A 25,996-nucleotide genomic window follows, 5' to 3' on the forward strand; every position below is an offset into this window, starting at 1 on the left:
TTTCTACATATTTATTCCATAGATCTGTATTTTCATTTCCAGTCCTTTTCTTTGCAATAGCCCTTTTAAAGGCTCTCTGTTTTTTCTTTGACAGTTTAATAATATCTTGTGTTATCCAAGGGGAGCGTCGTTGAGCTTTGGCTTGTGCGATTGGTACAGTATCCTTAATTGCAGCATGTATCAAGATACTACAATTCTCCCAGGTTTCATCAACATCAGATTCAGCAATGAATAAATCCCACGGTATACATTCAAGGGTTTTCCGTATTCGTATCGTATTGATCAGCTTTGTGAAACTGATGGAAGTAACGAGAGAGTTCCTGATGATTATGATGGACGTCAAGATCGAAGAGTACTGAGAAATGGTCACTACTGGCAAGACCTGGACCACTGCGAAGGTTTTTGACGATATCCGGCTCATCGCAGAACTCCAGAGCCAGCATAGAATGCCTTCCATTGGATCCAATGCGAGTCGGGAAGGAGACCAATTACGTTATACCGAGACTGTTAGTAAGATCAAGTACATCTGACGTCTTCTTATCAGGGACATTGGCTATGAGCTCATCATTACTTGTGTATTGTAGATTTAAATTGAAATCTCCTAAGAGGAATATTGATTTAAATATTGATTTAAAATGATGTATTACTGGAAGGATATGGTTGATGGATGTAGTAAGCTCTGTAGTAAAGTGATGATTTGACGAAGGAGGTCTGTAGCACGTGCCTACAAGAATCTTTCCTTCGTTATTAGGCAAATTGATCTGCACCCAAATGATTTCGCATTGTTTACATTCAGTTGCACCTTCAAGATCCAATCTTCGATTTGCATTAATGTTACATTTGCATGCAAACAAGACCCCACCACCATTTATGTTACGGTCCTTTCTGAAGACGTTGTAAAGGGACTGATCAAGAAGTTCACCATCAAAGATGGCATCACTGAGCCATGTTTCAGTAACACTTAAGATATCTATATTATCAACAGACATCTTAGTTTGAAGTGCAAGTTGTTTATTACCAAGCCTTCGTGCATTTAGTAGAGCACATCGTAGGTGTTTCTTGTTACTGACAGTGTCTGGTCCAGGATTTGGATGGATATCACCACATTGAATTGATATATTAAGGCCCTTTTTTATTCAATTTTTCTGATTATAATACACATTCAATCATGCATGCCATTATCAAACCTTAAATAACTTCAATAACTTAAATAACTTAATAAGAGTGCAGAAGTCAAACCTTGAAAAGAAGTTGAGAAGTATTGATTGACTTGATTTATCAAAAGAGATCTTCAGTTATTAAAGTTTCATAAATTGTCAATAATCCATTTGTATTTGCTTCTCTTTTTGAAATTGTATATTGATTATTTGCATAGCTGATGCATTTTCAATGATTACTTTGTAACTTATTTCGATTTAAAAAAAAAATAAAAGTAAGATAACCCAGAAATTGTGGATTCTATTTGAATAAATTTGAATTGAACTTTAATTATTCCCGCGATATAGACTATGAACAAATACGTGAAAGATCTTGCCATAAACTAAGACAACTAATCATTGGCAATGACGCACTTCCTACTACTATCACTATAAATGTAGATTGAATCATCAAATGAACGCACACTGTAAAACTCTTTTTATTGCATAACAACGCTGCATATACATTGTGATGCAATGAATGCAAAGTTTGATTAATCAAAAATAGGCGATCGCAAAGACTTTCGAAATATCATCTCAAGAGGGATTTCAATAGCCTAGTGAATATCCCATTAAAATCAAACCCCTCCACCACGCACCCACACACTAAGTTACCTACATAATATACACTGTACCACACACCACATGAAAGAAAAGGATGAGAAAGAAAAGGGAAGAAAAGTAATGTAAGAAAGACACAGAGAAGAGACAAAGAGCCGAGAAAAGAATAAGGAAGATAAAACAAGCAAGAGGAAAAAAATAATTACAAAAAAACAAAACAATAATGATTATAATAATAATGATAACAGCAGTGACAATGACAATAGAAATGCTAGTAACAACAATCATAATAACAATGATAATCATAAATAAACATTGCTGATATGCGAATTTTGGACTGGATTAATAGCTTAGTTCAACGTACTTTAAACGCCTACTCAATCACACCAGGGAGGTGAGACTTTACTCATCGTCATAGCTACGTAGCAATTTGATCTGGTTAATAATTGAAGTGTCTTAATAGTTCGCACTAATATCTCAATTATGATAGTAAAGTCCCATTTAGAGATTGATTGAATTGATAATATTTCGGGCTATAAAACTAAGTGATGATGACTAAGACCAGGCAATTCATATTCTTTATTCGTCTGGGGAGTCTGAGGAGTCTGTGACTAGTTTTAGCTGTTTAAAAAAACATTGTCCAAGATGACAATACTTGATCGACTTCAGAGTTTGGCGTCATGGAGTCTTTTATTCTTGGCAGCTTGTACAGCGGTTCAAGGTGAGTTTCATTTTTTAAAGCAAAAAATGCTCAACATCAAGGCTTTGTTTTGAACTGGATAAACAATAATGAGTAAAGTCACAACCGTAGGGATTAAGTATCTCATAATTTAAATCGTACATACATTTGAATTCAAAATTTTCACCGTTCATTTGTTTTAGGAGAATACCAAAATATCACAAACCTCTGTACTTACATTGTTTGAAGTAGTTTATATACTTAAATTGTCGTGTTTAATAGAAATACAGCTATTTTAAAACGTTAGATGAAGTTTAAAGTAGATATTCATTGATTTTAAAAAACAGCTTTATTTTCATTAGTGCAAAGTTGAAACTTTGATTCGACAAGGTTATCAAAATTCAATGCTTGGAAACATTCGAAGTAATGATTATTATAAATTACAAAACGCTTATATACAGCCCCGGCATAGCACCTGAAGAGCTCTCCGAACGCTGCTGAGATGTTTGAGATCACAGTATGGACATGACTTCCACAAGCAGACGATGTCCCATGACATCTCACACATTTTCAGTGCCTGTGTTTTTATCTTCTCTTGAGTTCTTTCTCTTACTTCACTTACCGTCAGGCTAAATGTATGATCTATTGCCTCACTCTAAACCCCGCGCATGGTTTTATTTTAATGACAAATGCAGCGATACAAAAATAAAGGAATCTGTCGCTTGTAAACAAAAAAAGACGCCATTGTATATTCAGCTGCACACACCGGGGTATGTTCGGCGTTTCAAGAGGTAACAAATGCCGTCCTTAATATCATTCTGGGGATTTTCAATTTGAAAGTCTGGTTTCTTTGATCGTTAATTAACCCCTATTATCCCCTTTTGAATGGTTAGACATGCCATTACATTTATATACACCAAACTCATTATAATTTGACAAATAATAGCTTTGCAATTATGTTCATTCTCTATGGGATGTCGTCTGCTTGGGAAGTGTTGGTCCATATAGTGACGTCGTTAAAACATCGTTACTTTTCCGGCGAATCTCTCGTATATCCCAGCTGCTATGGAGGTGGTTGTATTTGTATTTTTATAAATGACCCGATATGTAGTTGACCTAAAACTTGTTCGATGGCCATCTGTTAGCTTACCAGTTTCTAGTGATACATTAGTTGACATATTTGTGAATTTCTTTGAATTTCACCTTTAAGATAAATATCGTTGATGCCAGGCGCGTACACAGGGGGGGTGTTTGGGGGGTTAAACCCCCCCCTTTGGTAATTTTGTGTGTGTAAACCCCCCCCCCTTTTGGATTTTTTTTTTTTTTTTTTTTTTTTTTTTAATGAATTTTTTTTTTCTTTTCCCATGGTTGACCTAAAAAAGATGACCTTACCCCCCCCCCCCCAACGGAGCAAAATGTCAAATTTTCAAATTTCGAGACCAAAAAAAAAAAAAAAGTGTCTTCTTAGCCCACCCCCCCCCCCCCCCCCCCCCCCCCCGCTTATTCAGCGGCTGGCTGAGTCGTTGCGAAAATTTCGGCCCGATTTATAAATGTTAAACCCCCCCCCCCCCCCCTTTGAAAAAATCCTGCGTACGCGCCTGGTTGATGCAATTATGATACTGTAAAACCGGCTGAAAAATACGGCTACTGTATCATTATTGTGACAGGCCTCTCCACTTCCTCAAACTAATGGTTTCTCATTCCAAGTTTCGACGGAGCACCAGCATTTACAATGCTTTTCTAAATTTCCGATTTTTTTTTTTCCTTCTCAATTAAAAAAAAAAAAAAAAAAAATCTGGAATATTCTCTGCAAGTTGGATTCAACACGATTGGAACTACCTGGTCCAAAGCATTCTTTTCCTTCCACCATAAAAATGGTTACGGTGAGGGGGTATTATGATTTAAAAAATGATTAGATATAACAATAATTAAAGTATCTGACGTGACCGTAAAGGCGTTCTTTTAAATAAGATTGTTTAGTATCTAAATATGTCAACATTTTCGAACATGATCCCCAAAAGGTATTTTGTCTTTATTGCAGTATTTTGGTTAAAACTTTCATTTCAGCTCAGAATTGTGATGTGGATGAGAGACAGCCAACTGTCTGGTTGGGTAAGTTAGTTTCACTATGATTTTAAAAGAAATGCAATGTATGAAATATACAGTTCTGCTACAAATAAGATACAATTAAAAAATATGTATCGGAAATTATACGACTAAAATATAGACAGTTGACCAGCTCAGTTGCATGCCAAAGTAACTTGTCCATTCAAAAACATTTTCTAAAAACAACATCTAATAACATTAATCAGCGTTTATAATAGAACAACACATTTTAAAGGCAGGTGACTTAAAGTTGATATTCATTGATTTTAAAAACTAAATTTATTTTCATTATTGCAAAGTTGAAACTTTGATTCGACAAGGTTATCAAAATTCAATGCTTGGAAACATTCGGAGTAATGATTATTATATATTACAAAACGCTTAAATACAGCCCCGGCATAGCACCGGAAGAGCTCTCCGAACGCTGCTGAAATGTGTGAGATCACAGTATGGACATGACTTGCACAAGCAGACGATGCCCCATGACATCTCACACATTTTCAGTGCCGTGTTTTCATCTTTTCTTGAGTTCTTTCTCTTACTTCACTACCGTCAGGCTAAATGTATAATCTATGGCCTCACTCTTAACCCCGCGCATGGTTTTATTTTGATGACAAATGCAGCGATACAAAAATAAAGGTATCTGTCGCTGGTAAACAAAATAAGATGCCATTGTATATTCAGCTGCACACACCGGGGTATGTTCGGCGTTTCAAGAGGGAACAAATTCCGTCCTTAATATCATTCCAGGGGGTTTTCAATTTGAAAGTCTGGTTTCTTTGATTGTTAATTAACCCCTATCCTGTGCATTTACAAGCAAAAGATTTTAGTTTTATCAGAATCGGGTCATATCCCCTTTTGAATGGTTTGACATGCCATTACATTTATAAACACTAAACTCATTATAATTTGACAAATAATAGCTTTGCAATTATGTTCATTCTCTATGGGATGTCGTCTGCTTGGGCAGTGTTGGTCCATATAGTGACGTCATTAAAATATCGTTATTTTTCCGGCGAATCTGTGGTATATCCCAGCTGCTATGGAGGTGGTTGTATTTGTATTTTTTATACATCACCCGATATGTAGTTGACCTATAACTTGTACGATGGCCATCTGTTAGATTACCAGTTTCTAGTCATACATTAGTTGACATATTTGTGATTTTCTTTGAATTTCACCTTTAATGAATGTGGTACGTTAAAGAAGATAACTGTAGAGCAGTGGGTTGGCCTAGTGGCATATGTCACGATAAAACGGCACTAATGATGTGACAATAAACGATAACAAGTTATTTATAATGCCATCATATGTAATCGTCAAAAAGGTTTGCGAAACAGGAATATCCTCATGTTCTAATTACACGTGCTTTGAAAGCAAATTGATAATGCTATTATTTGTCTATCATTTCAACAAGCTCCGTGTTGACTTTTTATTCTTGCATCGATTATAGGTGATGAGGATGATGCAAATTTCTGTCAAGGCAGCGCCGAGCAGTGTGCTCACTTCGGTCTTGATTTCGTCTGTGAGGATCCGAATGGAGGATCACTTGGACCTTGTGTCAATGGCACCAAGGTGAAGTGTGCGTCACCACCTGCTGTCCCTCTAGATGATCCCACTCCTGCCACCACGATAAGAGTTCTTGTCTATAACGTCTTTGAGCTACGCTATCTATACTGGCAGAGTGGTCAACGAGAACGTACCTGCCGTATTCCACATGAAGTGTTCAGTATGCATCCAGATATTGACGTCATCGTGTTCAATGAAGTCTTCATGGGAGGTTGCTTTGCCCCTTTCAACGATACTATCGAAACAAGCACTCTTACCATACGTGACATCATGGACCAATATGGATTTATCTATTACACAGAAACCGTTGGCATTGGAGAACCTTTCCCAAAAGTTGAGAATGGTGGAGCATTCATTGCTTCTCGGTGGCCAATCGTTAAGACTAATTCTCGGGTTTTCAATGTAACGGAACCATACTCGTATATGGCTAAAGGAGTTGTGTACACCATGGTTAACAAGACTGTAGATGGACAGAGCGTAATGTATCATGTCTTTGGGACCCACATGCAAGCTTTCCGAACCCCAAATGCAGACGATGTACGAGTTGCTCAGGCAACAATCATTCATGACTTCATGCTGGAGCAGGACATCGGTGATGACGAGCCCGTCATATATGGTGGTGACCTCAATGCCAGACTGAACACGACCAACGGTGATGACGTCGTTCATGCTCTAGACGCCACACTTGCAAGAATCATCGGTGAACTCAACGTCACATACGATCACGAGAACAATGACCTGTTTGACGAAAGTAACGATACAAACTGGTGGTTGGACTACGTCTTGTTCAGTCGATCTCACATTCAACCTGAAGCTGCTACAATACAAGTCGTAAGACCTCGTATGTCTACACCCTTAGAGATTTGCTCCACTGCAATATCCCCTATTCCAAGCTACCCCAAATCTGATCTATGCCTCGAAAGTAAGAACATTACAGACCTGTCTGATCACTACGCCGTTTTGGGTACTTATCATTACAATATGAACTCTCCTCCCCCCACGGACCATCCGACCACGAATTACTCTGGTGTCGGTCATTGTATCCGCAACAATGTACTGGTAGCATTGAGCGTCATGGTAGGGCTAATTCTGATATTCTAACTCAAAGATCTAATCCTTTCTTCTCGAAGATGATTAATTAAATTAAAATCAGAATTTAGATTTTAATGCATGTATTTGACTATCCTATTGATATTTTAAGGCCTTTTTTTATTCATTTTTTCTGATTATAATACACATTCAATTAATATGTATGCCATTAATAAACCTTGAGTAACTTAATAAGAGTGCAGAAGTCAAACCTTGAAAAGAAGTTGAGAAGTATTGACTGACTTGATGTATCAAAAGAGATCTCAGTTATTAAAGTTTATTAAGTTGTCAATAATCCATTTGTATTTGCTTCTCGTTTTGAAATGGTATATTGATTATTTACATAGCAGATGCATTTTCAATGATTACTTTGTAACTTATTTCGATTTTTTTTTTAAATAAAAGTAAAATAACCCAGAAATTTTTGATTATATTTGAATAAATTTAAATTGAACTTTAATTATTCCCGCGATATAGACTATGAACAAATATGTGAAAGATCTTGCCATAAACTAAGACAACTAATCATTGGCAAAACTTCACTTTATCGCATGTCAATATTTATTTCATTGTGTAGGACCTGCATTAACTGTGAATATATGTAAACAGCATTGTGTTCATGTGATCATGAACGATAAAAGACAAGACGCACTTCCTACTACTATCACTATAAATGTAGATTGAATCATCAAATGAACGATTGAACGATTGATGAGTGATTATTAGATGTAGGTATCTGCATTAGAAGTAAGTCTTTATATTGTGTATCTAGGCATGCATATACTCAACAGATCAAAGTACATATGCAAATTGTTAGAGGCGGACTTGTCATGGGGAGTTTGAGGGGAATTCTCCTCGCGGGCATCTTCACATAGTGGCAGTTTGGTGAACGATAATACACTTAAAAAAATATATATATTAGCCTTTGAGTAATAAATCTTTTTGATAATTCATATAATGAGCTGGAATGTTTCATTCATAATTACAATACTAGAAATACTCAAAATATCCATCTCCCTTTAAACCTCATATCAACAACTCATAATTCAATTTGTTACAATCGACCAATTATTTGGAATAACCTCTCATCTAATCTCAAGAATAGTAAGACCGTAAAACAGTCCTCCTGAAATCATAATTGATGAATATTTTGTTGATGTTTTTGTTATGTTTTTTCTGTAATAATTTAGTAATGTAAGATATTTTTTAACAATGTATAATATGTTATGTGTATACTTGTTAAGGGGTCATTTTCAAAAAGCCAATTAGTGCTTTTCATGATCCAGCCACTATTGTTCATATGTTTATGTTATTGATTTGTAAAATGTTTATGAGTGGAAATAAATTGAATCGAATTGAATAACACTACGCTACTCATTACCTACGTTTGCCCAGATAAACAATAACTCGCTTCGCTCGATCGCACGATAAAAAAAATGGACAGTTGGTTTTCGAGCAAGAGACGTCACTTCTAACGAATTCGCGTCTGTACACCTTGATATCCCTGGACGGTGATCTCGTAATTTTGGGGATAAACATCCAATAAAATATGATGGCAGATCGCATCGAAACCAAATCTCACTCCCAGTCCGCCCCTGAGTGTGAATTCCATCATATTGACTGTAGTAGATTTATCATCACGTCATGTTAACAAATTTAACGAGGCAAATGTGGAAATAATGTTTTTCATTAATAATCATAGTTATACTGAAGTATGGACTAGGGTTAATCTGATGGAATGTATACAATTAGGTTTGTTTTTAGAAAACCTTTTTTCGCAGCAAAAGCATTATGGAAATTCATTGAACAGAATTTAATACAAAACATTTTGCATGGTTTACTTTCTGTTTGTGGGCTTGGATTTGTGTGTGTGTGTGTGTGTGTGCGTGTGTGTGTGTGTGAGTTTGTGGGCGATATACTTGTGTTATCGGATGATATGCCACAGCTTGTTTTTTTAATACCTGTACATGAAACTTTTGTGACATTTCGCTTTAATATCCACCCGTGTAAAGAATCCTATAGTAATTATCTTTCTCATGACTGTATGCGTATTGACTTTGCTTCACACTCAGAAGCACCGTTTCAAATTGTAGAATCACTGGAGATACTGCTCCTTCGTTCTTTGGCCCTTGTATATCTTTAGTGCGTTGCTCATGAGGCGCCATTTTAAATGTGTATTGTGAAATCGAGCAGATGAAGGCATCTGGTGCATGAACGAGTAATTCGACGCAATTTTTTTAATGAATGCATTGTTACTCTCAAAGGTCGCGCCAAAGACCGGGAAATGAGTTCTGATCATGCGATTGAATTGTGAAAGAAACGGTGAGGAATTCATCAGAAGAGAATGATCATGTAGCATATAAGTATTGGTGTGTACTGCAAGGTTCTAAAATCATCGAGATGATAAGAAATTTGGCCAAGCCTTGGTAAAAGGAACTAGCACTGTACACAGAAAGATGTACATGGGACGACACAAACATGTGGCATAAAAATCGGGACTCATTTTTAAGCTGCTACTTGTAATATTTAGAATATGAAGGGATTTGAAGAGCCATGCTTTTCAGGTAACATTTTTTCTCTAAAGTTCTTCCACATTTGCATAATAACAATGAAAACGTTCACAATTATTTTTCACCTCTCTTTTCAACCATTCCACGCACTTGATTTACGACTACGATCTGATTGTGGAGGGATTGCAATATCATTTGATATGAGCATTCAAACTTCTAAAATCTTAATGAGCGATTGTTGAATAGTCAGATGATTAATAAAATTAAAATTCTATGGATTTCAAGCTTCCTTGCAGGAGGAATAGCTAAATCGGCTCGGAATCGCAGTGACGTCATATCAGTAGTGCGATTGTCTACGATTTGAAGCCGATTTGGCTTTTATTCTGACGAGAAGCCTTAAATGCGTAATATTCCGGTTGTTAGTATCATTATCATTATTAAGACCCTGCATCATACAGATGATCTTTGTTTAGATTTCTATAGCTAATATAGTTGTCATTTCCTCGGAAATCGGATCGCAAGAAGATCGTATAGTGTGCGGTGGGCTTTACCCTCTAAAACTTCAAATCTGAGATATTTTGATAGGCTGAGGAATGACGACTTCTTCAATACAAAAACACATGCTAAATCCAACCTTCATAGAATTGGATCCAAGTTGGATACAAGTGTCAATGTACCAGCTTGAAATTGATGTCACTCCTCAGCCCTTCTGACTGTTGGTTGAACGCTCACAGGTGTTTTTGGTATTACGTCATACAAAAAGATGTCTCGTGTGCAACGGTTGTTATTCATTCAATTTCAATTTATTGTCCAATATTGGAAATGTCCTTTGCTCACATTTTACAAACGTACAAAGAATCAAAATAAGTTTACATACGTAATAAATCATATAGTTTGACATAGAAATTCTTCAGAATATTGCTTTACAGAATTTTTTTTTCCTACGTTATTATAAAATAAAATAAGTGAATTATATTATATGTTCGAGAGAACGGGGTGGCCCGGAAACGTTACAAAAATAAACATTACAGAAATAATAATTCCCTTTGCGCTCGAGACTTCATTTCATTACGCCCACTGATTCAAAGAAATTAATATATTTTTAGGATATTCTTTGAAAAATCCAATTTTATCGTCACATGTCAAATGTCTTTTATTTCTAAATTCAGACGTCATGATTTTGTAATGTCATACGGTCATTAATTCAAGTTGCTACATGCAATTTAACAACTATTCATTATTTTTTAATTTCTTGTGTTATCTTTGTTATGTATTTGGGAATTGTTTGCGATAGAAATTTTGCAAGAGCTTTTATTCCCTAAGAGCAAACAAAGCATCAATCTTGGATGTTGAATAATAAACAGGCGACAGACAATAAAGAGGTTTTCTGAATGAAATGTATTTGTTATTATGATATTTTGTACCTGATCTATTTTCAAACACGACCAAATTAAATTAACATCAAATAAAAACTGACAACACATATGACGTGAAGCAAAGTTGTTCCAAAGTGATAAAGGCACAAAGATGATAAAGGGAAAAGATTGGGTTTCTTATTAATCCGCTTCCAAAATTGCCTAGTATTCTACTCTACTTGCAAATAAATAAGAAAACAAGAATTGCATTAAAGATATACTTACTTCATGTAATTGTATTAGGACGCCGGAATTAATGTACTTGTGGTTGACTGTGATCGTAGTCACATAGAATCTTGGCAACCCTCTGATTAAGTCTCGTTTAACAAATTGTATTTTACTTGGATTACGACACTTACTTCGTTAACCGTTTTAATTTTGATTTCATCACTTCTAGTTAAACAAAAAGCCTAACAATAATCGTATTCCAGAATTCATTTATTTAATTTTCTCATTGGATAAATGCAAAGACATACCACATCAGAAATATCATAGACAGATACTTATTGGATCTTAACAAATTAGAGCCGGAATTGGTAGTTGTCATGTCTTCAGGCCGTGAGGTCATTAACGGAGGCGATGACGTCATGCTGCCGAACTCGAAGACGCCCAGAACAGCATAGTGATCTGCTAGATCTGTAACAGTCCTATTGGCAAAACACCTCACAGAGTCGGCATAAGTTGGGACTACTGCCAATGACAACATGCAGACATCAAATGGTTGTTGAGATCTTGGTCGAACCACTTCCAGGGTAGCGATTTGTGGTTGAAGGTGGGTTTGACTGAATACGACATAGTCGATCCAAGACGTGCTGTTTGAGATGAGAAGATCGTTTTCAGGTCCGTCATAGGTGTAAATTCGTTCTCCGATGAAGTCTGGAATGGTTGCACCGAGAACCTGTATGACGTCATCGCCGTGCTGCGTTCCGTTTTTGGCATTTAGATCTCCTGCATAGATGACTGGCTCGTCGTCGGAGATATTCTGCTTTAACATAAAATTACGCATTTCTAACGCCTGGTTAAGGCGGATGGTATCAGCTGAATCGCGCGATGTCGCTTGAAGGTGTGTTCCTAGAATGTGATAAGTCATGCTATTACCGCCAACAGTTTTCTCAACCATAGCATAAACGGCACCTTTCCCTGATATTGCGTCGGCCGTTGCCGGAACAGAGAACCTGTATATGGAGTTGTCTTGCTTAATAATAGGCCAGCGAGAGGCTATAAAGACACCGCCATTTTCAAGTTTGGGTAGCTGCGGTGGGTCACCGACCGTATCGGTATAGTAGATGAAACCATACTGTGTCAGAATGTCTCGAAATGTGAGTATGCTGGCTCCAATGCTGGAATTGAACTCTGAGAAACATCCTCCCATGAAGGCCTCGTTAAAGACGATCACATCAACGTCAGGATGCAATCGGATGACCTCACGAGGGATGCGACAGGTTCGTTCTCGTTGTCCATTCTGGTAATAGAGATATCGCAGCTCCCAGACATTGTATGCTATGACACGGAATGTTGAGACTGGGGTGGGAGCAGCGAGAGGGATGGGTAGTGGAGAGGCGCACAGGACTTTGGTTCCTTCGGTGCATGGTTCGAAGTCACCACCGTTGGGATCCTCACAGATGAAGTCTAGACCAAAGAGGGCACAAGACGTCTCATTTGCTTGGCATGCGTTGATATCTTGTTCATCACCTGTATCAATAACAAAAAGATAGAAGAAAAAGTAACGATAGGGAGTGATACCTCAGTCAAAACTATGAGACCAACCTGACAATGTAACAAACTATTTTACTGTAAATGGTCAAGCTGAAGTCGGTTAACGGTCTGTCTGAAGTCGGTTGAGATTTTTGACCGAGGTGTGAAGAAAGAAAGATATTGAAAACGACTTCTTATTTATAGTGTATTTTATCAAAACAATGTGTGGAGTAAACCAGGAAATAAAATATTAAGACAAAGTCATATTCCTGAAAACTCGGTGGCTTTTCACCAGGGCTTATAAAGGATGGCTCCTCGAGGTAAAGGCTGCTTCATAACACAACATTTTATATCATAATACTTCTAGTAAATGAAAGACTGATTAAACTGTTTTTGTTTAATTTCCAAAGTTTGTACATGACTGTATGTGTACATTTATACAAGTTGTTAATAACATACAGATAAGTTATTAATGATCATCTCTCAGTCTGTTGTTATTTTCTACATTTTGTTCGTTTATTTTTATAATGTTAGCTTGGAAAAAGATAACTTTTTCGTCAAACAACATAAAAAACAATCAATACTTGTATCAATAATATTATCCAAGGCTCATAAGCATATTATTACATTTGTTGCAAGACTTACCCAACCACACAGTTGGTGTCCCCTCCTCTACATAACATGATCCTGAAAAGTAAACAATAGTGTCAATTAAAAGAAATGTATAAAAGTAGAACACACTTAATGGCGTAGGGTAAGACATTGTACACATTATAGCAACATGAGCAATAATTCTTTAATAAGTGTGTTTACAAGGGTGATGTCGTAGCTGTGTTGATCACTTATTTCGACGTAGAAGGAGAAGGCGGTAGCGGTGGAGGATTAATAATAAGAATTTAATGTAGAAAAAAAGAAGAAACAATGATAAATACTTGTGTCTTATGTACCCATACAGGGTAGCCACATCAGTATCGATTCTGCTCATCCTGCGAGCCCTACAATTATTATTTTCCCGGCGATTAACAGGTACCCATTTACACCTTGGTGGAGCGTGGTAAATATGGACAAAGGACAATATACTGGGGAGGGATACGAACTCTAAACCCTTTTATTGAGAGTCAAGTGAATGGGCGACTGTATCCACGACACCTCCACATGGAGAATGTGTGGCTTCAGATGTTCATGTATAGTAGTATCGTTTGTTTTACAACCGTTAGTTCTTGATTTATCTTTCGATATATTTTTCCAACAGCTACATCAGATTTCCTTTACTCCATTCCGAATTATATCAATTAGCAATGCCTGGTAAAATCCCGGTTAAAATACTTCTTTGCAATGTGGTAATTATAGTATGTTCATTCACACGCCATTAACGATTGTAAAGAGACAAACGTAATGACATACAGTGTAATAATACAAACTTTATCACGCCAGTGAGAAAAATTGCAAACAATTCTTCTCTTTAAAATGACTATGCGATAACAAAAAAGGAAAGATATTAATTAAGTAATAGTCACCTTTGACCTGGGCGGCAAGGACTGATACCGTAGCTACGAAGTAGAATGATAGTAAATGCATGTCTAAGATCTGATGATATCAACGACGTACCAAAACATCAAAACAAGCTCTAGTCAACACCAATGAGTAGAAATTTAGAACGGAATCACAACTTAAACAGTTTATATCAAATTGGTCTGAGAAGCACTGATAACAATTATAGATGTGCCAGAGAACTGATAATAATCTTGGGACAACTCAGCACTGCTAACAGAAGCAATCGGAGCAAAGTTCAGAACACAGTTCTATAAATAGTCGTAATATAATGTTGTTTGTTTGGTTGGTTAGATATTAGTAGGTCCATGGTTAAATTGTGTTTAATTTTGAGGATTTGCTTCATTTGCATCTCTAGTGATGCTCTTTTCTGTTAAAGAGAAAATTAAAATGATTTCGTGACATCAGAGAGCAAAATAATAATGGACATCGTCACTAAATAATCAGAGGGATTTATCTGAAGAAGAAAAGAAAATCCAGTTAAATTATCTTAATTTCGATAAATGTACTTTTACAACTACATACACTAGTCAAGTCAAGCAACTGATTGTCTAAAAAATTTATTTGAGAAAGATGGTTGTGTTTGCATGCAATGACGTCACGACGATATTTTTTTATGGGAACGCGGGAATATTAAACAAAATTAGACGACAAGTGTAAAAGAAAAGAAGAATCCTCTTTTGAAGGAGCACGATTCAGCAGCCATGACAACCCCCTCTATATATCAACACCGGTATGTGTATGTTAGAGATGATATGTTAGCATACATAATATCAGAACTAATCCCAGTAGGATTGGACTTTTACCCTCGAGCTGATACAATTTACAATACTTAATTAGACACATTCGTAATTATAACAAGTATGTCCTTATATTCTCGACCTTTCGAAAATGGTTGTGTTTCTCCTCATAGTGTATTGACAGAGATTATTTGCGTACGTTCTTACTTAGCAAATTGGTTTGATATCTTACCAGTTTGATATGAAGTGAATTAACGAGAGATAACCTCCTGTGACTGATCAAGCGTTAAGATAAAAAACATATTTTCAGCTTACAGACCGGGCCAGTTTGACGAACTTTTACATTTTTTAAGAGTTCGAACTATCTATCTGATAACACAGTGCATAACGAAGTGTCTCTATAATTATGTTCTAGAACTTGATTGAAATAGAAGATGAGAAAGGTGACTTTAGATTAAAGCGTTTTACGAGACATTGTGGTTACTCAATTGAAGGCAAGCGTCTACGCCTCACCAACAATTAATATACCGATGTATATCGTAGCAAAGTGAACGTTCATATACAAAATGCTGCCTTTGCATGTGTATAGACATATAAATATGTGTGATATAATGACATTTTGTTTTACTGTTTCTCTCTATCTGTGTCTGCTCCTTTTCTCTCCCTCCTCATATGTTGCCGTATCACGCACATAATATCCACAAGCACACAATCAGGTCCTCTACTCCGATACCGACAAAAATTGTAGTTCAAAATAGGAAATTAAACACATGGTAATTTGAAAACCGTATTGGATCCAGATGTATTCTTTGTTTCTTTTATTAGAATGAGTGTAATTATCGACTGAAATTACCCGTTTTATTTAACTATCACATTTTAAATTTGTATGATTATATCTAACCTTAAGGCCTAATCCTAACCGCCAACCACATGGTTATCTGAAACCCTGAATTTTTAATTTATGGTCAGGTAAAAGATCAATATACAATATTATGTAAAATGGTTTGGCGGAATCGTAAACAGGTAAATGTGAATCGAGATTGACTTCAGATTTGGCATACCTGAATATCAACTGATATGATACTTTGGCTAAGAGTTTCTGTTTACTATTCTGAAAATCAGGCATCAGATTTTAGAATGTACAATTTGAATTATTAGAAAGTGATTCATCAAGCGAGTGAGAATCTCAGAATAAAACATACGAATATGCTGAGAGATGCGATCATTTGGTTTAAAATAAGGCACCCAACCCCAGAATCAGTCGTCGTCTGATATTCTGTGGAAGTAAGGGAATCCATGTTGTAATGGAAAGTCCCTAGAACTGCATAATGATCAGACAGGTCTGTGATGTTCTTTCTTTCGACGCATAGATCAGATTTGGGGTAGCTGGGGAGAGGTGATATGGCCGTGGAGCAAATCTCTAAGGCTGTAGACATACGAGGTCTTACGATATGTATTGTAGCAGCTTCAGGTTGAATGTGAGATCGACTAAACAAGGCATAATCCAACCACCAGTTTGTATCGTTATTGTCGTCAAATACGTCATTGTTCTCGTGATCGTAGGTGACGTTGAGTTCACCGATGATTCTTGGAAGTGTGGCGTCTAGAGCGTCGACGACGTCATCACCGTTTGTTGTGTTGAGTCTGGCATTGAGGTCACCGCCATATATGACGGGCTCGTCATCACCGATGTCCTGCTCCAGCATGAAGTCGTGAATGATTGTTGCCTGAGCAACTCGTACATAGTCTGCATTTGGGGTTCGGAATGCTTGCATGTGAGTCCCAAAGACATGATATGATACGCTCTGTCCATCTACAGTCTTGTTAACCATGGTGTACACAACTCCTTTAGCCATATACGAGTATGGCTCCGTTACATTGAAAACCCGAGAATTAGTCTTAACGATTGGCCACCTAGAAGCAATGAATACTCCACCATTCTCTACTTTTGGGAAAGGTTCTCCAATGCCAACGTTTTCTGTGTAATAGATAAATCCATATTGGTCCATGATGTCACGTATGGTAAGGGTGCTTGTTTCGATGGTTTTGTTGAAAGGGGCAAAGCAACCCCCCATGAAGACTTCATTGAACACGATGACGTCAATATCTGGATGCATACTGAACACTTCATGTGGAATACGGCAGGTCCGTTCTCGTTGACCACTCTGCCAGTATAGATAGCGTAGCTCAAAGACGTTATAGACAAGAACTCTTATAGTGGTGGCAGGAGTGGGATCATCTAGAGGGACAGCAGGTGGTGACGCACACTTCACCTTGGTGCCATTGACACAAGGTCCAAGTGATCCTCCATTCGGATCCTCACAGACGAAATCAAGACCGAAGTGAGCACACTGCTCGGTGCTGCCTTGACAGAAATTCGCATCATTCTCATCACCTGTTAATGAAACAACCACAAAAACATTATTTTCCATAATTCTTATTCTATTTTTTTTAATGCATTACTGAAGTTTAAGGGTTTTAACGCCTTCTTATCTTCATCAATATTTTTCAGGAAATTTATTTTACGTTTTATCCATACGAATGTCCTTGACAGACGTGACGGCCATAATGTGCAAATGACAGTATGTGCCTTTAATCATTGTTCCGCTCTTATCTTACCGTAATCGGTTAATACATTACAGCAGCAGAACTACAAGTTATTACATATATTGCTCAAACGATAATCACTCCCTCACATTTCGGGCACCTCCAGCACAAAGCGTTCGGTATTGTGGCTAAAGAACATACCATATTATTTTGTTTTGTTTCCAGATACTGCTTAAAGTTGTACTGATAACAAGAACCTGAATAGATAAGATTGCTTGAGCACACACAAACAAATCTATTCTTTTATTCCGGATTTTTCTAAATCTAGTCTTGATGAAAATGAGCTTTAATTCTCTATCTTGGCCTACTTTAAAAACAAATCTTTTTACACGAGATAAAATGATCAACTTAACTATTTACTTAAGCTTAAAGATAAAGATGAGTTCTGGGCATACGATTGCATTGTGATAGAAACGGTATGGGATCAATCAAGAAGTTGACCATGTAGCATATAAGTATTGGTGTGTACTGCAAGGTTCTGGAAGCCATCAAAATGATGAGAAACTTGGCCTAGTCTTGGAAAAGTAACAAGCACTGTACAAAGAAAATGTGTATGGGACTATACAAACATGTGGCATAAAAATCGGGCTTCGTTTTTAAGCTGCTACTTGTAATATTAAGAATATGAAGGCATAATAACGATGATAACGCTCCCAAATTATTTTTCACCTCTCCCCAGAACTCAACCTTTTCTTTAAATGTGGAGTTTGTCGATAATTATCTCAGACAGGAAATTATTCAAAACTACTCACCAAGCCAGACTGTTGGCTGCTTCTCATCTATATCGCAATTCTGACCTGTACAAAATATATATAAAAAGGGATATTGAAGAAAATTAAAGTAATGATCCTGTCTTCGGTGGACTTTGGAAAATATCGGAGAATATTTCGATCGTTAAAAGCTACCAAACTATGATCTCTATAAAATGTTCTCTATTTTCATATTTGTCTGTCCATCCTAGCCCCTCTCTCTCTCTTTGATTCGTTTCAATCTATGACTCTTATTTTCGACCCTTCATAAAAACGATTGAATAATTGTACATATATGTTATATATTACCATAGTGAGCTCCATAATTTCAGATATAGCACAAACATTTTATAGACATGAATATTGGCTATTCATCAATTGAGGGGAAACAGGCAAGGGGTCTTTAATTTTACAATGGTCATTCTGTGCAGCATTGCCGATTCCTCTTTTACAAATGATTGTACATTCTATACATTAATTCGTACTTTCGCATAAAACATGTAAGAAAGCTAGCTTACCCTGTACGATGGAACAAGCTGCAAAGAATATAATACTCCATGAAACCAAACTCTGAGACTGGTGAAGAATACCCATCTTGAAAATGTGTACAGTGACTACTGATAGAGTCCCGAAATACTTCCTATTAACGCTGATCTCTAAATCTTGTTATCATGAACAAATGCTCAGTATTGGTAAACATTTTTGACTGTTCTGGAATGTAATCAACTGGATTACCTCGACCAAGATTTTAATGAGATAACTAAATTACAGTTTAGTGCCGATTCATGACAGCAGCAATTAAAACTAATTGAACGTCTCGTTGTATTCTCGGGGAACAAAGGGGCGTTTTGGTTTTGCTTCTTCCAAAACATTGGTATTAACACGAAAAAGCTTCTTTTTGCAAAAATTATATTAACACATTAACCTATGACTAGTATTTAGCGCCAAAATGGCACCAGGTGCAAAGAATAGATGATCATGACCAAAGCTCAGATCTACATTATGGTAGGGTATAAACAGTTCCAATCACATTTACCGAACGTCGAATATGGCTCACTCTGGGCAAGGACCAAGCTGTGATGTGAGATGTCATCTGTTGGAAGATGTCACGGAATAGGGGCCGATGACACCACAACATTATTTACCTTAGCTGATATTTTATTTGTTTAATATCCAATTATGAAGAAAAACAAGAGTGGCGATGCAAGGTGGTTGCAGTTGTCTCATGATGATAATTAAGATGATTAAAATGATTATGATGATCGGGGTGACGATGATGAAAAGTACAAATAGAAGCTTGTTGGTGTCATGAAAAAGTCTACGTTCGTGTACTTTCAAATTTCTCTCTCTCTCTCTCTCTCTCTCTCTCCTGTACCCTCCATTTTGTATACATCCCCACATTGAGATTCCACGTCGGACTTGTTACGCCTATCTCAACAATCCATTATTTTCACAATCCTTTTACGAAGTTCATTCTTTCTCATGATTTCCCCATGAGGGACCAAACAGTTCAAGAAATCAGTGGCAATAAAAACATGATGAGAATAGGAACCGAATCATATGGAATGAATATTTGCACATAAATTTCATTTTAGTTCATATGAAGTTTTGTGACAGCAAGATCACATCCATTTATTCATAAAAGGAATAAAACATATTAATATCGTTTCTAAGAAAATAGATAAAATTAATGATTGAACATAGTTGTCGTATATCGAATGATTTAGCACATAGTTGACTAACTGTTCACTGGAATGTGATAAACAACCTTCATTTTCTTAAGTCATTATAATAGGTTAGATTATACATTTTTATCAGCAGAGATATTCCTTTAAAACAATGGCTGACAGTATCGAAAAAAAGAAAGTAGTCATGCAAAGAAGACGAGTCTGACTAGTGGCACCTGACTCTGTAGTCATGGTGGAAGGAGATACGCCTGACTCCGTCGTTTCATCCGATTCTGAAGGCTCAAGGGTGTCGGGGTTCGTCGTCTCAAGCCCACTTGACTCGGTCGTTATCATTTTGTTATCAAACTTGTAGACACCGATGACTGCAAAGTGATCCGCAAGATCGGTGATGTTTTGACTCCTTCGACATCGGTTAGAGTCTGGATAAGTAGGGAAGGGTGAGATGGCCTCCATGCAGACTTCGAAGAACTCTGATGCCCTAGGGCGTAATATTTCTTGAGAAGCTGCTATCGGATGGAGGTAGTCGTCATGGTAGATTACGTAATCCTTGTAAGATGCGCTGTCACCGTCTCTAGCATCGTTGAGCAACCCATCCGTGGTGTAATTGAGCTCACCTATGATCAGTGGGACCACGGCATGAAGGGCTTCTAAGATGTTGGCAGTGTTGGAGCGTGGTTCCTTGTCATAGTAGTTTGCGTTAAGGTCTCCTGCGTAGATGACAGGCTCATGTGATGAGAGTGTTAGATTCACAACCAAATCGTGCATTTCCGTGGCCTGATTTACCCGAACCCTATCAGCATTAACCCCTTTGGATGCCTGTAAGTGGGTTCCAAAGATGTTATAATGTCGGTTTGATCCATCCACCGACTTCAGAACCCGAGCATACTTTGCACCTTTTGCTGATAGTGCGTCTGCGGTGGTCTTGACCGCGTCCGTGTAGATCGTCTCATCTTCGGCGACTATTGGCCACCTAGAAGCAATGAAGACACCACCATTCTCAAACTTGGGAAGTTCCCGCTCCTCTCCAACCGTCTTAGAGTGGTATATGAAACCATGCTGTACCAGAATATCTCGAATGGTAAGAGTGCTCATCTCAACTGTTGAATTGAACTTGGAGAAACATCCTCCCATGAAGGCCTCGTTGAACACAATCACATCGATGTCTTGACGGAGACGCAAGAGCTCATGGAGAATACGACAGGTTCGTTCTCTTTGTCCGTTCTGATAGTAGAGGTATCGAAGCTCCCAGATATTATAGATAACGACACTGAGTTCAGACGAAGGTGTTGGGTCAGCAAGAGGGATGACATCTGGAGAGGAGCACAGGACTTTTGTGCCGTTGATACATGGCTCAAGAGAACCACCGGATGGGTCTTCACAGACAAAGACAAGACCGAAATTAGAGCACTGCGATGAATCTGCCTCGCAGTACGTGACGTCATCCTCATCACCTGGGATAATTCAGATGGGAAACAAATGAAATAGAGAGTATAGTAAGAAAATATCAATCGACTACGAGGGTAATGGTGCAAACTACCATCGCCGAGGTGATCTCGGGGCTACTATCTTCCCGAGCCGCAAGGAGGAATATAATAACTACTAGATCTATTTTCTTTTATCTATTACTTTTTGTTTAGTTTCATTGTCTGTTTAATTCATGTTGTTTCGGTTTGTTATTCAATGATCCAGTCATCAAAAGACCTATTCAAAACAAAGCAGAAATTTATTATCTGTATAACCCTATCCTGTATATTCTAAATTGGCAGCTATATAAACTACAATGTTTTGAATTCATGATGTGTTTTCTGTGATATTGTTTGGCTTGGTTTCATTCTAATATTAGCCTGATGAGAAACGAACATAGAAAGTGAAATAACAAAGCGAAAGAAAGCACTTGCAAATGATTCAAATTTGATATTTACCGAGCCATACTGATGGAGTGCCTTCCGGGATTTGGCAATCTTGATCTGGGTGAGGAAAAGAGAAGGAGAGATTAGGATTGATTGAGAAGGGGAGGGAGACGAAGAGATGGAGAGAGAGGGAGAGAGAGAGGGGGGGGGGGGTGAGAGAGAGAGAGGGGGAGAGAGAGAGAGAGAGGGGGCGTGTCAGACGGACCAAAAATGAAAATTGGGTCTTAATGATGCAAAGCCAAGTATTTGCTTGTCATATAAAAGGGCCCTACAACATGAAGGAATACAAAAGGTTTTTCACATTCAAGTCTATTGAAAGCATCCTACCGTATTTCAAGAAAATAGAAGACATTCTATACTAGGTCTGCATTCCCGAGAAGACACGCGAACTTGGTCATTATAGTCTAGAGCTCCATTCGGTTTAAAATTTCTTCATTCATCGCCCCCCCCCCCTTGATATGTGATCCGATGATCTGGTGACTTGTGAGAGCAACTTTTGTTAAAGTGATTCAATCCAGAATGTAAGACATTTAGATTGGCGCCCCCATTTGTACTTATGTGCGAATATAAATAGAACTGGGCAAGCTAATAATATTGATTGCCATGTACGTATATTAAAAACAAAAAAACACGCGTACGGCTCTTCTGAAGATGATTTGCAATCATTTTACTCAGTCATTATAAACTTGACTTCTATGTTCATTGATAATAACAGGAGGGTATGCATGCCAGTAACAATTTTGCGAGGTTTTATTTAGAAGAACGACGCAACATCCAATTTTACATACTTTCTTACGATTGCTCTTAAAAATGTCCTCATCATTTTGTAGCTTTTGCACTTTATTATGTTGATCAAAGGTTTAGTATTGAAAGATACACTCATGCATGTACTCGACCTATTAGAGTTATCGCTATATTATGAGAGTCATTTAATTTATTCGGACTACATTCCTATTATCATTCTTTTCTTTATTGACATTACGTATTTACTTTGCATCATTAATGCCAAACCTATATGCCTGCCTACTTAAGAAATTAAACAAGGTTTTGAAACGCAGAAGGGACAGAAATGTATGCCAACATTGCACAAATATTTGTTCTCTATATACATGTAAATTTACGAATTTTCTCTCAAAGTTCTGCCGTAAAAGAAATAGCATTTGAGCATGGACTTACCAGCATCACAGTGTATTATCATCGAAGTAATGAAGGCGAAGACCAGCAATAATGCCTTCCTGAATACCGCCATTTCGGATTATTTTGTTTTCAATAATGACAGATTTTTTAAACGAGTCTTACAAGTTAATATTTCTGATAAGATATCCTGATTACAATGTTTGTAAAATTATCTCTGGTCTTTGGATTTTGTATCCTATGGATCACAACCAGATCAACAGTGCATGTCTTTTTTTAATACAGGTCACCTAAAGGGGTCGCTATAATCCATTTTGAAGATAGACTGGCTGATAGACTGATAGGGTGTATATTTTGCGGACAGGTTATAATGTTAGATACAAGAAATAGTGGGCTTTGTTGTAGTTGTTTTTTCTTACCTAGTGAAATTATTCCCTTTAGCAAAAAGGCAAAAATCATGGGAAGTGAATTACGGGGGACATTTTTTATTTGTTTGTATTTATTCATTTATTTGTTTATTTATTTATATATATATATATTTTTTTTGGGGGGGGATCTTAATCGAAGAAGAAAAAAAGAAAAGAAGGAAAAAATTAATGATAAACGGAGAGAAAAAAAAAGAGATTAAAAATGGGGAAATGGACAATAAAAGAAGACGATAAGACCCAGCTCGGCTCCCACCCCCCCTCCTGTCAGAGGCTTGTAAATTAGTATATCATTTTGCAAGTGAGATCGGTACCCCCGCCCCATAATGCCAGTCAATGGCCGGACTAACGCTATGCCTATGCAGTGTTACCATCAAAAGGTGTTTATAGATCAATCTTTCGGTTGTTGGGTGCAAGGGGGGGGGGGCAGGTACAATAATCGGAAACTTAACTGCACTTGAGTGTGGGAGATAAGGAAAATCATTGCCTTTTAATAAAGAAAAAAAATTCGGACACGCTATGTTTATAATTATAAACAAAACAATCCTGCAGGACAGCAGGAAAGTATAGGGCCACATCAACAAAATAGAAACATAAATATATATATATATTAAACCATGACAGCTAATCCCTTAACAGGCCTGTCTATCATGGGAAACACCTCGACGATTCCCTTGCTCTGCTGTGAAGTACCGTGATAGCATAGATCCAGCCAGGGACGGCCGAGTGACTTCCAAAATGGGGAGGGGGGCACCAAGAAAAAGGGCACCTACAAAGGGACATCTCAAAGCGAAAATATTCAATTTTTAAGACGTTGGTATGTACCCTTTACATTGTGATTACATTATCAGGGATGATTTCAATATTTGTTTCACGTTTGTAACTCATACAAGATATTGCTTAAGCACCATACTTTGCAGTTGGGTGTGATGGTCTGAAACTTAATTTACGAGGGAGCGAAGCGAGCGAGGAAAAATTACATCTTATAAAGAGGAAAAGATCCAATCCTGATAGGGTTATAAGCATATTCTCATAACGGAATACGACAAAGGCCTTTGATAAGTAACATAAGTATATCATCTATAAATGCAAGCGAGCTTTATGGGAAATTGCTCTTAGTCCCTTGAAATTAGGGGCACGTTTAATGATGAGAGGAAAAGGGGCGCTTTTGGGAATAAAAAAGGGGCACTTATAATAAAGGAAAATGTGCATTAGTTGAAAGAAAATGGGCAACGACCAGATTTTAATAAGGGCATTTGTTGAAGTGAAGGGGGCACTTATCTCAAGTGCAAAGGAGTAACTTCTCGTATCTGAATAGGGTCATTTACCAGAGATCAAAGGGGAAATTTATAAGAAGGGATAGGGGCTCTTTTTTAATGGGGACACTTATCATTAGGACAAGGGGCGAATGTTAAATATAAAGTGCGCTTATCTGAGCTAAAAAGGAAAAGGGGCACTTGTCAAAGTGAAAGAGACACCTCTCAGATTTAAATAGGGCAAAATATCAAAAGTGAAGGGGGCACTTTTACAAATTAATAGAGGCACTTGTCAAAGTAAAAGGGGCATTTTTCGGGTACTTGAAAGGTGGGGGCACTGTGTCAACCCCCTGCCCCCCCCCCCCCGGAGGGCCGCCTCTGGGTCCAGCTATTGTGGCTGTTAGGTGAAGGGGCGCTGGTCTTATAAAATGGCCATTTCCCCTTCCCTTGGGCATTACTGAATACTTTCTCTTCAGTCTTCTTTTTTCCCCTCGCCACCATGAAAGCAGGGATGAGGAGGGGGTATACAACCCCCACCTATACTGTCACGCAGCACCTTTACCTTGAAGTAAACCAATAATGATTGTCCATTGCTGTCATGATGATGTGGTGTAGGTCGTTCCTGTTATGTACATTATAATGTCAAACTTGTTTGTGTTTATCGTCACGAAAGCCTGCAAGGCCTAGTTTGTCTCTAACTCCCAGTCCTATAGGGTTTTTATGATGAGGGGTTTTAAGTATTGATTTAATACTAACTGATGAATTGATAGCAGTTAGTCAATTAAATTTCTTGGGGAAACAAAGGCTACTAAAACCAGTTCATTCAAAGCCTAATTGAAGCAGAAGCCGAGCGTACTCATTATAAAGAGCATATAATGCGGCGATGAGTGAAAGAAAAGGAGACACAAGAGCACCCTTTATTGAGTTTGGAAAGTCGTATAGGCCAAACATTAATAGATGGCAGTGATGATTTATTTTAAATGGTTCTTTACAAGTAATGTGTATATCCTCTGTCAGGAAAAAAACAAAATAAATCTTTCCAATCAGTATACCGGTATGAAGTTTACTGGCCAACGGATGTTTCATAATTGTGAGAGAGCATCGTTCAGGCAGGCC

The 25,996-nt window shown here is 37.5% G+C and overlaps 4 protein-coding genes across 4 annotated transcripts; 1 reads left to right on the top strand and 3 right to left on the bottom strand.

Moving 5' to 3' along the window:
* The first annotated feature begins 2,366 nt into the window (after window positions 1–2,366).
* Window positions 2,367–7,212, top strand: LOC115929619 (sphingomyelinase C 2-like). Its single transcript, XM_030999181.1, has 3 exons — window positions 2,367–2,478; window positions 4,504–4,548; window positions 5,996–7,212. Exons 1-3 carry the CDS (start codon window positions 2,403–2,405, stop codon window positions 7,210–7,212), a joined length of 1,338 nt encoding a protein of 445 aa, XP_030855041.1. The 5' UTR covers window positions 2,367–2,402.
* Window positions 7,213–10,502: 3,290 nt separating this feature from the next.
* Window positions 10,503–14,684, bottom strand: LOC100888731 (sphingomyelinase C). Its single transcript, XM_003730418.3, has 3 exons — window positions 14,338–14,684; window positions 13,466–13,507; window positions 10,503–12,817 (listed from the first exon to the last, which is right to left on the bottom strand). Exons 1-3 carry the CDS (start codon window positions 14,396–14,398, stop codon window positions 11,577–11,579), a joined length of 1,344 nt encoding a protein of 447 aa, XP_003730466.1. The 5' UTR covers window positions 14,399–14,684; the 3' UTR covers window positions 10,503–11,576.
* A 1,224-nt stretch (window positions 14,685–15,908) lies between these two features.
* Window positions 15,909–19,092, bottom strand: LOC100888670 (sphingomyelinase C 2). Its single transcript, XM_003730417.3, has 3 exons — window positions 18,986–19,092; window positions 18,471–18,515; window positions 15,909–17,506 (listed from the first exon to the last, which is right to left on the bottom strand). The coding sequence occupies exons 1-3, from the start codon at window positions 19,059–19,061 to the stop codon at window positions 16,281–16,283; spliced, it is 1,347 nt and encodes a 448-aa protein (XP_003730465.2). The 5' UTR covers window positions 19,062–19,092; the 3' UTR covers window positions 15,909–16,280.
* A 976-nt stretch (window positions 19,093–20,068) lies between these two features.
* LOC105440824 (sphingomyelinase C-like) lies at window positions 20,069–23,379 on the bottom strand. The gene is made up of 3 exons (XM_011671387.2): window positions 23,242–23,379; window positions 22,078–22,122; window positions 20,069–21,606 (listed from the first exon to the last, which is right to left on the bottom strand). Exons 1-3 carry the CDS (start codon window positions 23,312–23,314, stop codon window positions 20,282–20,284), a joined length of 1,443 nt encoding a protein of 480 aa, XP_011669689.1. The 5' UTR covers window positions 23,315–23,379; the 3' UTR covers window positions 20,069–20,281.
* Window positions 23,380–25,996: the final 2,617 nt, after the last annotated feature.

The sequence above is a fragment of the Strongylocentrotus purpuratus genome, unplaced genomic scaffold (genome assembly GCF_000002235.5).
Source record: "Strongylocentrotus purpuratus isolate Spur 01 unplaced genomic scaffold, Spur_5.0 spur5_scaffold_5, whole genome shotgun sequence".
In the NCBI taxonomy this organism is placed as follows: Eukaryota; Metazoa; Echinodermata; class Echinoidea; order Camarodonta; family Strongylocentrotidae; genus Strongylocentrotus; species Strongylocentrotus purpuratus.